General features: G+C 37.5%; 1 protein-coding gene across 4 annotated transcripts in view; it reads left to right on the top strand.

The window, feature by feature from the left end:
* Nucleotides 1-14,359, top strand: part of ZYG11B (zyg-11 family member B, cell cycle regulator) — a 79,958-nt gene that overhangs the window by 34,853 nt on the left and 30,746 nt on the right. For all 4 annotated transcript variants that reach the window (XM_060022136.1, XM_060022115.1, XM_060022126.1 and 1 more), the window contains 5 exons: nt 5,327-5,467; nt 8,049-8,225; nt 9,356-9,420; nt 12,073-12,172; nt 12,422-12,472. In XM_060022136.1, the coding sequence (XP_059878119.1) occupies nt 5,327-5,467; nt 8,049-8,225; nt 9,356-9,420; nt 12,073-12,172; nt 12,422-12,472 (534 nt within the window). The remainder of the gene's footprint in view (nt 1-5,326; nt 5,468-8,048; nt 8,226-9,355; nt 9,421-12,072; nt 12,173-12,421; nt 12,473-14,359) is intronic.

The following is a 14,359-nucleotide window of genomic DNA, read 5'->3' on the forward strand; positions in this document are numbered from 1 at the left end:
ATTAGTTATCTATTTTATACATATTAGTGTATATATGTCAATCCCAATCTCCCAATTCATCCCACCCCTCCTTTCCCACCTTGGTGTCCATACGTTTGTTCTCTACATCTGTGTCTCTATTTCTGCCTTGCAGACAGGTTCATCTGTACCATTTTTCTAGATTCCACATATATGCGTTAATATACAATATTTGTTTTTCTCTTTCTGACTTACTTCACTTTGTATGACAGTCTCTAGGTCCATCCACATCTCTACAAATGACCCAATTTCGTTCCTTTTTATGACTGAGTAATATTCCATTGTATGTATGTACCACATCTTCTTTATCCATTTGTCTGTTGATAGGCATTTAGGTTGCTTCCATGACCTGGCTATTGTAAATAGTGCTGCAGTGAACGTCGCGGTGCATGTGTCTTTCTGAATTAATGGTTTTCTCAGGGTATATGCCCAGTAGTGGAATTGCTGGGTCATATGATAATTCTATTTTTAGTTTTTTAAGGAACCTCCATACTGTTCTCTGTAGTGGCTGTATCAATTTACATTCCCACCAACAGTGCAAGAGGGTTCCCTTTGCTCCACACCCTCTCTGGCATTTATTGTTTGTAGATTTTTTGATGATATTCATTCTGACTGGTGTGAGGTGATACCTCATTGTAGTTTAGATTTGCATTTCTCTAATAATTAGTAATGTTGAGCATCTTTTCATGTACCTCTTGGCCAAAAATTTGATGTTTCTTTTAAATTATTTGTTTGACTACTAATTTGAGAGCTGAAAAATAATAGGTTATGTTAAGGGAAGAGAGCTGAGATTGCTCTGTCTCCTTGTTTAGAATTTTCCAAGTTAGCAAAGTTGATGAAAATCTTGTCTGAAATGATTGTCTTAGTATTGTGATGCTTTAAAAACTAGTTTAGGTTGACATTTTTGGCTTTACATGTTTTTTAGACCACACTGAAAGATGCAGGAAATAGAGACAGTGTGACTCCCCAGTATTCCTTATGAGGCATTATATTATACTGTTAGTGGGTGGTTATAAGAACAAAAGTTTTGTTTTTTTCCACTTTCATATATATTATTTATTTTGATCTCTTGACTCTGTGTGGGAAGTATTGTCCTCAGTGGGAGGGAATGGCTTTCTTAAGGGTCACAGCCAGCTGATGAGCCTGGTATGTGTCCTTTCTACTACATCTCATTGCCTATATTTGAGAATCTTAGTCTCTGTTTCTAGTCCCAACACAGATGGTTTTCTTACCACAGAATTACCAACTCTGTCATCTCTGTTTCCCTACCCAATTTATTCATCTGTAAGCATCAGTTTCTTGAACCTTCCACTTCTCCACAATTAGGACTCTTATGTTTTTTGGCTGCCTCATTCCTAGACTCTGGGGTTATTTACCAAACTGTGGTTCCCAGTTCCTGAGAATCACTGGTTGTGTGCTAAACCCAGTATTCTCAGTTGTCATCTTATTTGATCTAAAGTGGCATTTGACACAGTTGATCTTGTCCTCCTTCTTGAAATACTTTTTTTTACTTAGTTCCTAGGATATCAGACTTGTCTTGTTTTTTCCCTACTTTTTGGACTCACCCTCAATTTCCTTTATTGGTTCTTCCTGATCTCCCAGGCCCTAAACCTATATGCTGATGACTCCTAAATTTATATCTCTAGCCTAGACTTCTCCCTTGAGAACTAAGACTCTTATATTAAACTGCAGTAATCAACATCCAGTGAAGGTACATATAAGTTTTTTTAAGCAAAGGAGTCAATCCATTTTAAAAAACTCTAAGAACTTTTTAAAGATGTCTGAGCTAAGGCCTCTGCCCTTGAGGAATTCTAGTCTCGTGGAGAGGAGGCAGACCAATTTAAAAATAGCTTTAATCCATTGTAAGAAATGCTATAATAGAGTTATATACTGAGTGCTACAAGAAAGTTTTTCCTTAGAATATACATTTTAGTTTTAATCCATATATTAAATATTAATAAGGCTTAATTTAGTGGTTAGGGATATTTTCTCTGTTTTAAATTGTTTGCAGAAACTAGTGCATACAGACACTTGTTTGTTTTGTTTTGTTCTTTTTTTTTTTTTTTGATCTAGCATACGAAATTGATTGAATTGAAGATGCGTTTAGTTTCAGGAGCCAGATTGCTTGATTTGAGGGTTTATCACTGGCTAGAGAAGTGTTGATCACTGAATAAACATACAGGCAATGAAATTTGGTTTAGAGTATTTACATTCCAGTAACAAAAGTTCTTTAATTTTGGGCTTCCCTGGTGGCACAGTGGTTGAGAGTCCACCTGCCGATGCAGGGGACACAGGTTCGTGCCCCGGTTCGGGAAGATCCTACATGCCGCGGAGTGGCTAGGCCCGTGAGCCACGGCCGCTGAGCCTGCACGTCCGGAGCCTGTGCTCCGCAACGGGAGAGGCCACAACACTGAGAGGCCCGCGTACCACAAAAAAAAAAAAAAAAAAGTTCTTTAATTTTATGTTTAAAGGTAACTTGAGGTTACATTTCATGTAAGTTAATATAAAGCTGTTGGAATCAACCAAATGTGGACTGATGAAGTCTGATGAAGATTATTGTTAATGTGTTTTCCCTCATACAGTCTTTTTTATCTCATGTAATAATTCAGTGTCTTTCCAAATCTGAGAAAATCTAAGAAAAAGTTCAGGGTAATTCCAAAAGAACTGAACACTTGGAAAGTTTTTATTATTCAATAACTGCTTGTATATGTGAATACATAGTCAAGACCAATGTTTATGTATGTATATTATACATAAATAGTTTAAAAAGCATTTTGTAAAGAAACTTCCACTGTTATTCCTACAATCTTACAAATGCTCAAAACGTGCCTTTGTGTCACTTGGTACACATCTGTACTGTAGTCTAATTCTTATTAGACCTTTGTAGCATATCCTATCAGTGTTGGAAATGTCAGCCATGATGCAGCTCTTCATTTCCTCAAAGCTGCATATTCCTGCCTGAATACTCTATGTTCATATAAAACCTAGTTATTGTGTAATATATTTTAAAAGTGTTTATTTTTGTGTCACCTTTTATAATGGTACTGCCAAAAAAAGACAGTCTTCCACTTTAATGAGAAGATTCTCTCTCTCTGAACAGCAGGGTTTTGTTTTTGTGTTTTTGTGTTTTTTTGTGTTTTTTTACCTTTTTGTAAAATAAGACAGATGCAAAGACCATAAATAACAACTGTATACCTTAATGAGTGAAAATAAGGTGAACACACTTGAAACCATCACTCAGGTTAATAAATAGAACTTGTCAGCTACAAGCTGATCACAACTCCCTCCTTCCCCACAAAAGTAATCTCTGTCCAGACTTTAATGATAATCATGTCCTTGCTCTTTTAAATAGTTTATCATCCAACTGTTTACCTCTAGGCACTTAATCTTACCCATTTTTCAAAATTATATGTCTTTTGAGTATCTTTTATAAGTTCCCTCTCCATCCCTTTCTTTTCCTTATAATTTGTGTATTAACGAATCCAGCCCTTTGATTTGTAGAGTCTCCCTCAACCTGGGTTTTCTTGATTGTATGCTTGTAGTGCATGTTTCACTGACTTTGTATTTTCTGCAGATTGGTAGTTGGATTTAGTGGCTTAATCAAACTCATGTTTGATCCCTTTGGCAGGACCCTCAGGTGTTACGCTCTTTCATTAAGGAAGTACATAATGTCTGGTTGTTTTTCTTTCTGTGAATTTTAACAGTTGTTGACACTCAACACCTAGTTATTCATTGGGGATCATGGTGATATTCTAGAAGTTTCTTTCTTTTTTTTTTTTTTTTGCGGTACGCGGGCCTCTCACTGTTGTGGCCTCTCCCGTTGCGGAGCACAGGCTCTGGACGCGCAGGCTCAGCGGCCATGGCTCACGGGCCCAGACGCTCCGCGGCATGTGGGATCTTCCCGGACCAGGGCACGAACCTGTGTCCCCTGCATCGGCAGGCGGACTCTCAACCACTACGCCACCAGGGAAGCCCCTAGAAGTTTCTTTTTTTTTTTAATAGTTTTGTTTATTTATTTTTGGCTGCATCGGGTGTTCATTGCTGTGCATGGGGTTCTTTAGTTGTGGCGAGCGGGGGCTACTCTTCGTTGCAGTGCACAGGCTTCTCATTGTGGTGGCTTCTCTTGTTGTGGAGCACGGGCTGTAGGCACGCAGGCTTCAGTAGTTGTGGCACGCAGGCTCAGTAGTTGTGGCTCACGGGGTCTAGAGCTCAGGCTCAGTAGTGTGGCGCACAGGCTTAGTTGTTCCGCCTCATTTGGGATCTTCCCAGATCAGGGCTCGAACCCATGTCCCCTGCATTGGCAGGCGGATTCTTAACCACTGCGCCACCAGGGAAGCCCTCTTTTTTTACTCATTAGTTGGATTACTTTTCTAAAAAGCCACTTCCTGTTAATATACATTTCATTACCCAATGGTATATGAACCACAGTTTAAGGATATTAACCTGTATAAATGGGAAATTCCTGGATAAACTTACTCTTGAACAGCACCTCTTGATGCTGAGTGGGAGCTTGATAAATCTGGGAAAATTAATTAATACATTTATTTGATAAGTATTTATTGAGTGCTTATTATGAGCCACACACAATGCTCCCTGTTGAGGTACAGTGGTGAATAGGTCAGTCTACTAGGGGGGTTATGATAATGGCTATGAAGGAGGTGTTTCAAGGGAGACCTGATTTAGATTGGTGGGTCAGAGAAGGCCTTTCTAGAGAAGTGTCATTTAACTTGAAATGGGAAGGATGACTAGAAATTAGGTAGAGAAAGAGAGGAAGATTTCACTCAGAGAGGATATTATATTTAGTAGCCTTTTCCTGGGAAAGAGCTTGGCTTATTGAAAGATCAGAAAGAAAGGCCACTGTAGGGTGCGGGGGAGGGATAGATTGGGAGTTTGGGATTGACATATACACACTGCTATAAAAATTAAAAAAAAATAAAAGAAAGGCCACTGTAGTTATAACATTGTGAGTTAGGGGGAGAGGGTTACCTTAAGAGGCAGTAGGAGCCTAATCATGGGTAGTAAGACCTTATAAATAGTGTTACATATCTTGAGATTTATTTTAGGTACAGTATAGAAAATTTTACCCATAGACTTATAGTAGGGTCTTAGCCTATCTAATATACATCTCTTTAGCATATGTACACCTCCATAGGATGACTTTTCTGGATGGATTGGAAAGTGATCATTCCCATTTGTTTCAGGCTTTGCAAAGCTACCCTGGATGCCATCCACACAAATGACATTTGGATAGAGACAGTTAGAGGGTTGAAAAGAATCCTAAAATCTCATCTTCTGTTTATGTTCAAAGGTGTCTGGAGAAGCCAATGAAACTCAGATTGCAGAAGCACTGAAGCGGTACAGTGAACGGGCATTCTTTGTCCGGGAAGCTCTATTTCACCTTTTTAGCCTGACTCATGTGATGGAAAAAACAAAACCAGAAATTTTAAAGGTAAGAATAAGAAACTGCATATGAGAAATTTGAAATTGTCTTCCTAGATAGATGATGGTTTTGTGAAGAAAATTAGTGAAAATTTGCATTTAGTCTGTTTTTTTGTAATGGGGTTGATAATGTATAATTTCAGTTATTAGCCATAAATGAGAATGAGAGGAGATAGTTGCATAGTGTTACTGAAGTTTTATAGTAGTCTCATTTAAGCAATATAAATGCCTTCAAGTTCATATTTAACTATCTAAAACCAGTAATCACTGTGATATGTTTTCACCAGCTATAGTAGAAAATGGAATATATGACTGGAATCAGGACACTGCTTTGTATATTACTGCTGTATTGCTTCCATATAGGCTTTCTTAAGAAATACAATATTGGAATTTTATAAGGTACTTTTCCATGCAATTTATGAACCTCCTGTGCTTTTGTAACTAATCTGCGTTATTCCTCAATTAAGATATTTTAACCAAGACAGCTTTTGAAAGGCAAGAAAGGAGGATTCTTAATTTTGTTGATTACTTAGGGCATTGTTTGTCAGAATGTGGTCCTCTATCCATCAGAAGTCTGGGATACTGCTTATTTTAAGAAGCATATTTGTGAGAGGCTTCCCTGGCGGTCCAGTGGCTGAGACTTTGCCTTCCAATGCAGTGGGTGCGGGTTCAATCCCTGGTTGGGGAGCTAAGATCCCACATGCCTCGTGGCCAAAAAACCAAAACATAAAACAGAAGCAATATTGTAACAAATTCAGTAAAGACTTTGAAAATGGTCCACATCAAAAAAAATCTTTAAAAGGGGCTTCCCTGGTGGTGTAGTGGTTAAGAATCCACCTGTCAATGCAGGGGACAAGGGTTCGAGCCCTGGTCCGGGAAGATCCCACATGCCACAGAGCAACTAAGCCCCTGTGCCACAACTACTGAGCCTGCGCTCTAGAGCCCGCGAGCCACAACTACTGAAGCCTGCACGCCTAGAGCCTGTGCTCCACAACAAGAGAAACCCCCACTCGCTGCAACAGAGAAAGCCAGCGCGCAGCAACGAAGGCCCAACACAGCCAAAAAATACATAAATAAATAAACAAATTAATTAAATAAATCTTTAAAAAAATAAAATAAAAATAAAAAGCATATTAGTGAACCTCATGCCAAGACATTTAGATTCAATAGGGCTGGGTACAGGAATTATAAGGAAAATTAGAGTATCTCAGGAATTCATGAGGTACAAGAATCTAAATTTTAATAATCCCCCAAGATAATCCTTATGCACATTCAGTTTAGAAACCAATGAGTATAGGACTATATTATATTTGATACCTCGTTTAGTGGGCACGACAATCCCAAGAGATAAGTTTTATCTCCTGTTTTACAGATTATGTACCTGAGGGTCTGTGAGGTTAAGTAACAGAATGTTAGTGTCAGAGCCAGAAATACCTTAACCTCCCAGTTTCTTAGATTTTGAGAATGGGGTGTTTGGAAAGGAACCAGTAACATTTAAGTCCTAAGGTGTTACCCCCAACATCTGTCACCTCCTATGTACATACCAGAGGATGTTGGCACTTCGTATATGCATTATCATTTTTTGGTTTTGGTTACTGTGAACCTGAGTAACAAAGGACCAGACCTCTAGTCCTGATCTGAAATATTTACTCATTCATTCATTCATTCATTTAGAGAATGATGCAGAGAGAAATGTGATTCTTGCAAAGGAGAGCAAAGAAAAAAGGTGGTAGCTGGCTGAAGAAGTGTGTGGTTTTGTTTTTTTTTTTTCTTTTTTTGGATGGGAGAAAAAAATAGCTTGTTTGTATGCTGATATTAATGATCCAGTACAGAATAAAAAATTGATACAGGAGTGAAAGGAGAGAACAGCTGAAGCAGTGTCCTTGAGTAGACAAGAAGGGAAGAATCTAGCATATAAGTGGAGGGATTACCTATAGAGAGGAGCCCCAAAAGGTCATTTATGGTAATAGGCAGGAAGACAGCATATGCACATGTATATGCTGGTAAGGAGGTACATGTGGAAGTGAGAATCTGAAGTTCTTTATGATTGATTCAGTTTTCTCAAGGTAACTGGAAGCAAGGTCTTCAGCCAGTAGTGAGGAATGGGAAGGATTTGTTGGGGATGAGGAGAGAGGAAAAGGAGAGAAGTAGTTATGTCAGCCAGAGGGAAGTGAATGGATTTTATGGTACTCTAACTTTAGCAGTGTTCTTAAGGAACTGAATGTTGGAATTTGAAAGTGAAGGTTGCTACTGGTTTACTCTCTTCAAGTCAGTAAGAATTTGTTTAGTGCTTAGCATATAATAGGCCCTGAACTAGGTCTTGGAAATACAAAGATGTTTTCCCTGAATAGAAAAGATTCTTTAGCCTTACAGAAAAATCTCTAGACATGAACAACTTGATACCTGCCTTGACCAGGTGAACAGGAACTAAATATTGGTGAGTAACTGCTATGTCCTAGGCTCTGCACGTGAGGATAAAAAAGATACTTAAGACATCTTAGAAATTATTATAGATCAACAAAGTAATGTTGCTATATGAAGAGAGCTTATATTTATAAGTTGGATCAAAAGAATTAATTTTTTTTTTCCAGCTTGTGGTTACTGGGATGAGAAACCACCCTATGAATTTGCCAGTGCAACTTGCTGCAAGCGCTTGTGTGTTTAACTTAACGAAGCAGGATCTTGCTGCAGGAATGCCTGTGCGACTCCTCGCCGATGTGACCCATTTGCTGCTCAAAGCCATGGAACATTTTCCCAATCACCAGCAGGTAAGCATATGGGAACTCCCATTCAAATAGTCCTTTTAGTGTCTCTTACCCATCTCCCACCTCCATACAGTTCATTTTAGTAGACCAAGGCTGGAAATTCAAATGCCTTTGGAGGCTGTGAAGTAATAAATTTATGATGTGACTGAGAGCAGGACAATAGAGAATTAGAAAACTAGAGAATGCTTTCCTTGCCTAAAAGTATTTCAGTCCAAATGTTAAGGGAAATAAAGCAAGCCATACAAAACATCTTGCACCTAGACCTTGAGTTAGTGATAATTTCAGCAAACAGGCATAGGCATAGAGCTTTTGTTCTGAGCCAGGTACTGGTTCAGTATTCAAGTACTCAGTACTTAAGTACTGGGATAGAGAAATGAGTAAGACATGGATTTTCTATTTCTAGCAGTATAGGTAGACTACAAAACTTGTCCTGTCCTCAGGACAGGACTGTTCAAAATTTGAACAGTTTGGCAAGTTAGTAAAAAATACTCAAAGGTGCAAAACCAAGTAAAAATGGCAACCCAGATAGGTGAGTGGGTCATTAAAGCCAGCTTCCCTCATTGAGAGCAATTGCCAAACTAGATGAACTTTAGGCTTTGGTGTTCATGGACTCTGGAAGCCAGGTGAACAGAAGACAAAATAGGACTCACCCAAAGGCCACCAGAAGGGAGGGAGATTAGCTGGAGTTATCCTATTTATTACCCTAGTTCTCACGTAATAGAAAAGATTTTAAAAAATGTGTGGGCTTCCCTGGTGGCGCAGTGGTTGAGAGTCCGCCTGCCGATGCAGGGGACATGGGTTCGTGCCCCAGTCTGGGAAGATCCCACATGCCGCGGAGTGGCTGGGCCCGTAAGCCATGGCCGCTGAGCCTGCGAGTCCAGAGACTGTGCTCTGCAACGGGAGAGGCCACAACAGTGAGAGGCCCGCGTACAGCAAAAAAAAAAAAAAAAATGTGCAAGTAAACTTATATGGGCCCAGTGGAAGTCAGTCTTTGAACAGGAGGTGGGCAGAATAAAGGTTTTAAGAAATAAGTGGTGTTTTATCAATCTTTCTTTTTTTTATAGAGTCTACCCCTGTTTAAAAAATAAAATAATATTTTATTCAGGATTTTTTTTCTCCGTTTGGTTCTTTAGTTACAGAAGAATTGCCTCCTTTCACTTTGCAGTGACCGAATTCTTCAAGATGTTCCATTTAACAGGCAAGTGATAGCACTAGAACTTAAAATGGGGCAAAATGGAATTCTAGAATATGTCTTGGGTCATTTCTTACCATTCAGGCTATTCGTGGTGTACAATTAGTCAAGTGGGTGGGATCGTGCGTTGCCTTGTAGAATGCTAAATCTACTTTCTCTAATTTAGTGATTTGATGTTCATGATAACAGATTGGCCCCTGTTTTCATAGCCCTTTGCATAAGAATTTATATTGATTATAGTTTTTAGAATATCTGTACAATATTGTGGGCTGAAGAAATTGAGGCATATAGACATTCAGTGTCTTGCCAGTGGTTTTGTGACTAGTAACTGCTAAGCTAGAAAGACTCAAGCCTTCTAGGTCCAGTGTTCTTTTCTCTGTATCATACCTCATTATTATTGTTATTTGATATTTAATTATAGAAGAAACTTTTTAAGCAGAGGTTAAGGGAGACCATATAGCTGTATTCCAGTAAGTATAAAGGGTTTCCTTGTTTTCTAAGATGTGATTTGGGAGCTAAACAGGTTATTATTTTTTTTCATTTTACTACTTTAAAATATAATTTTTTAATGATGGTATTTTGAAGAAGAAATTTATACTTTATGATTTAGTGAGAAATGTCTTTCTCAAGCAGTAATTTTACTGTGAATTATTTTTATTTGGGTAACAGTACACTTATCTGGCATGGCTGAGGCAATGAAGTATTCCATTTACTATTTGAAATAAATAGTTTGGATAAAAATATAACTACATATATCTCATGTAGATTGCTAATTTTATTTTATAAATATATTGAGCATCTGTATTGATCACATGAAGTCATAGGTAGAAAAGACATAATCTCCTAAAGAAAATTATAAACTACCCCAGGGTTGGCAAACTTTTTCTTAAAGGGCCAGATAATAAATGTTCTAGGTTAGTGAGCCATTGGGGCTCTGTTGGACCTACTTAACTCTGCCGTTGTACCTCCAAAGCAGCCATAGACACTTTATAAACAAATGGGGATAACTATGTTCCAATAAAACTTTAGAAAACAGGCAGCTGGGCCCACAGCTATTAAGATCACTCAAGGTAGGCTATCATTTGCCCTTGATGTAGCCCGTGCACTCTGCTAGAATTGAGCTTCTTTGTGGTGAGAGACGGTGATTGGTTAATCTTGCCCCTAGTACTTAGTACTTAAGTGGATGTTTAATGGAAGGATGGATGAATGAATGAATTATGAGTATAATAGAAGACAGTCATTCATAGAAGAGGATGACAGAGTGTACTGGGCCCCCAAGCAAAGAGGGAAAGATTCCATCTGCTTGGTGATCATTAAAGATTTCATGTTAGTGATGGTATTTAAGATAATAAAGATAACAACTAATGTATGAAGCACTTATCAGGCACTGTGCTAAGTGTTTTACATATGCTTATTCAGTCCTTACAACAGTCCTGTGAAATTGTTACTCTTGTAATCTTCATTTTACAGATGAGGAAACAGAGGCACAGAGAAGTTTAGTAACTTGCTCAAGGTGATAAGATAGTAAGTAGCAGAATTTAGATTTAAATCCAGACTGACTCCAGAGCTTCTACTTTTTATATCCATGCCATATTGCCTTGAAAATGAAAGCTGGTTGAGTGATTGTTTTGTGTTTTGGGAACTGCACAGATAAAGGCACAGAGGAAGACAATACTAGTAAAAAATTAACCTTTATCAAAAATTTGGTATGTGCCAAGTTCTGTACTAAGTCTTAAGCTTTATGTGTGATATCATATACAGCAGTCCTACGGAATAAGATCATATTATTTTACAGATAAGAAAATTGAAGTTCAGAGAGATTAAGGAAGTTGCCCAGGGTCCCAAAGTTAGTAAATGGTGAAGGTGATATTTGAATGCAGGCTGATTCCAAAGTGTATCATGTTCTTAATGACCTGACTGCATTGCCTCACATGATAAAATAGTTTATTTTATTATTGTCATTAACATTAGATAGAGCTATAATTCCGACCCCAAAATTCAGAGGACTTTGGAATCTGCTCTTAACTACCAAGCTATATTACCTCATAATTATGGGCATGTTTGGGGACTAATAAAGTTTCCACATGTCATATCCTCTCTTTTCCTGCTTTCTTTTTTTCTCTAAAGCATATGTCAGTACCTAAACAAACCATATATTTTACTTACTTATTTATTATCTGTCTTCCCACTATCTGTAAGCTCTAATGAGAGTAGAGATATTTTCTGTTTTGTTCACTACCCTCTCTCCAGCACCAAGAACAGTATCTGGCACAAAACAGGAGCTCAATAAATGTTTCGGAGTGAATGAATGAATGTTCCCATTGTGCTAGGTACTGGGAGGAACCCAGAAAATACTTTAAATTATTGCTATAGTATAGAAATCACTACAGAATAGAAATATGTTGTAATTCTAGAAGATGAATGCCAGATATTTTTGACCATATTTTCCAAACTCTTGTTCCTTTACAAAGTGTTGTCAGAATTAATAATGACACCATCTCCACAACACTAAGTGCACTTGTTATTCTCTTATCAATTAGGAGGAATTTTCCCCTTCCTTCTCACCTACCTAAATTGTAGCATCAGTTCCCAGCTGGAGCTTTGGGAAATGCCTGGGGCCTCCAGGATTAATTCATGAAACTCTTTGTGTGTTTTCAGGTTTGAAGCAGCCAAGCTTGTCATGCAGTGGCTCTGCAACCATGAGGATCAAAACATGCAAAGGATGGCAGTTGCAATCATTTCCATCCTGGCTGCCAAGGTGCCTGAACTCTTGTTGAATAATCTTCTGTAGGAAACTATTTCCCATGACAGTTACTATTTTTCCCCAAATCTGTGTGCCAGTGAGGTTTTAGTAAGCCAGGTAACTTACTGAAGCTGTATTCAGTATTGTGGAATTCCAGGTTGATCAGAGATTTTAGTCTGACCTTTGGAGTCTGTTACAGTGAATGATATTAAACTCACACTGGTGAATTCTTGGACATTTACTTTGTCTTCTGCTTGCTTGCAGCTTTCTACAGAACAAACTGCACAGCTTGGTGCTGAACTCTTCATTGTCAGGGTAAGTCTGTACAGACTCCTAAACAGTTTTCATTTGCATTATTTTCAGGCAGTGTTGTGTATCTTCTGACATTTTATATTTTAAAAGATTATTTTTGTTACTTCTAAGTGAGTGAATTAATTTCTCTTCATTGAGGCAGATTTACTCCTTAACAGAGATGGAAAGAGCCCTGAACTAAGAGTCAGATGACCTGGGATCTAACTTGTAAACTCACTTTGTGAATTTAGATAAATTGCCTGGACCATTGGGGCCTGAATAAACCTTAAGATCCTATCTAGTTCTAAAATTCTGTGATTTTGTTATTTATGAAGCAAATGTGGAGTCTCTATTTTAGGCGTAAGGTTGTGCTAGATGCTTTAGGGAAGAAGATAATGTAAATAGCTGATATATGATTTTACTTGCTTTGTTTGAGGAATTAATATAGTGAACAGTGAAAAGTTAAAAGCTTTAAAGAGAATAAATTTAAACCATGCCTTAGGGGGGACTGAGGAAAAAGTCCACTTAGGAGCTGCTTGTTACAATCCTGGCATGAGATGTTTGAATAATAATAGTAGATGGAAAAGTCAAATGAGAGACTCCCCTTTTCTATAACTTACAAGTTATGTATGTAATGAGAAAGTAAGTCACTCATTTGGTAAATATGTATAGGATACTCATCAGGTACCTACCACCTTACTAGGTGTTAGGGATCTACACTGAATTATATCTATAATTCCTGCCCATAAGAAATTCACAGTATAGTAGAGAAAATAGCTATGTAGACCTGGTCGTAATACAGTAATACAGTCTAATAAATATATAATAATAAGAGTGATATGAGTGAAAAAAGCAGTGTAAAAAGAGGAAAAGGCTGTGATGGTATAAAGGAAGGAGTAGTCAATATATCTGGGCTTATTCCCAGTTCTATCACTTACTAGCTGTGTGATTTAAGACAAGCCACCTAAATTTTCTTAGGGATGATAAAATGCTTTATGCAGTTGTTATGAAGATTAAATAAAAAGGAAAAAAGATTAATTGAAGGAATATGCTAAGTGCCTAGCACAAAATACGATACGTATGTTAGATGAATAGAAAAGGATGCTGATTTGATTTATTTTTACTCTTTTAGGGATGACATTTTAGTTTTAAAAATGGCTTTTTATTGCTGTACATGTGTTTCAGTAATTTTGGCGGGAGGTGTACTCAAAGATATTAAGGAAGTAGTGCACTCATATGCTTTGGGAGAAAATTGTTTGGTTTAAAGTAGGAATTAGCAGGAATTAATAGTAGTAGTAATGATGATGCTAGCTAACTTTTTTTTTTAAGCCCTTAATTATCACCCACAATTTACAGATGAGGAAACAAAGAGTTAAATTGGCAAACAAGGTTATTACACAGTTAATCAGATGCAGAGATTATATTTATGCTCAGGTAGCCCAATTCTAGTGCCACACTCTTAGCCACTATGCTATTAAGTTACATAATTGCAACTAGATGTTTGTGTTTCTTAAAAATTTTTTCCTGAATTGTACATAACTTTAAGTAATAGTGTTCGTTAGTGTTACTTGTATCTGTTGTTGCAGAGCTCCCTTTTACCCTCAAAAGTGTAAACTAAAAATGGAATTATGTATGCCCGTGTAGGTCTTAAAATATTTCTTTTTCAAGCTTAAATTTCTTAGGTTAAAGCTATGATAGAAATAATTTACAAATGGAATTTCAAAGCTATTATCTTATTTAAATCCAATTTAGACTTTAATTCTCTTACTATTGTATGTAGTTTGTCCTTTCTTTTTTTCTTAAGGAAAACTTGGAGTTAGAAGGAATTAGGTCTTCCAGTTCTTGCTTTCTCTTACTAAGTTGACTCTGATCAAATTACTTAATATTTCTCGGACTCAATTTCCTCTCCTG

The sequence above is a fragment of the Delphinus delphis genome, chromosome 1, assembly GCF_949987515.2.
Source record: "Delphinus delphis chromosome 1, mDelDel1.2, whole genome shotgun sequence".
Taxonomy (NCBI): Eukaryota; Metazoa; Chordata; class Mammalia; order Artiodactyla; family Delphinidae; genus Delphinus; species Delphinus delphis.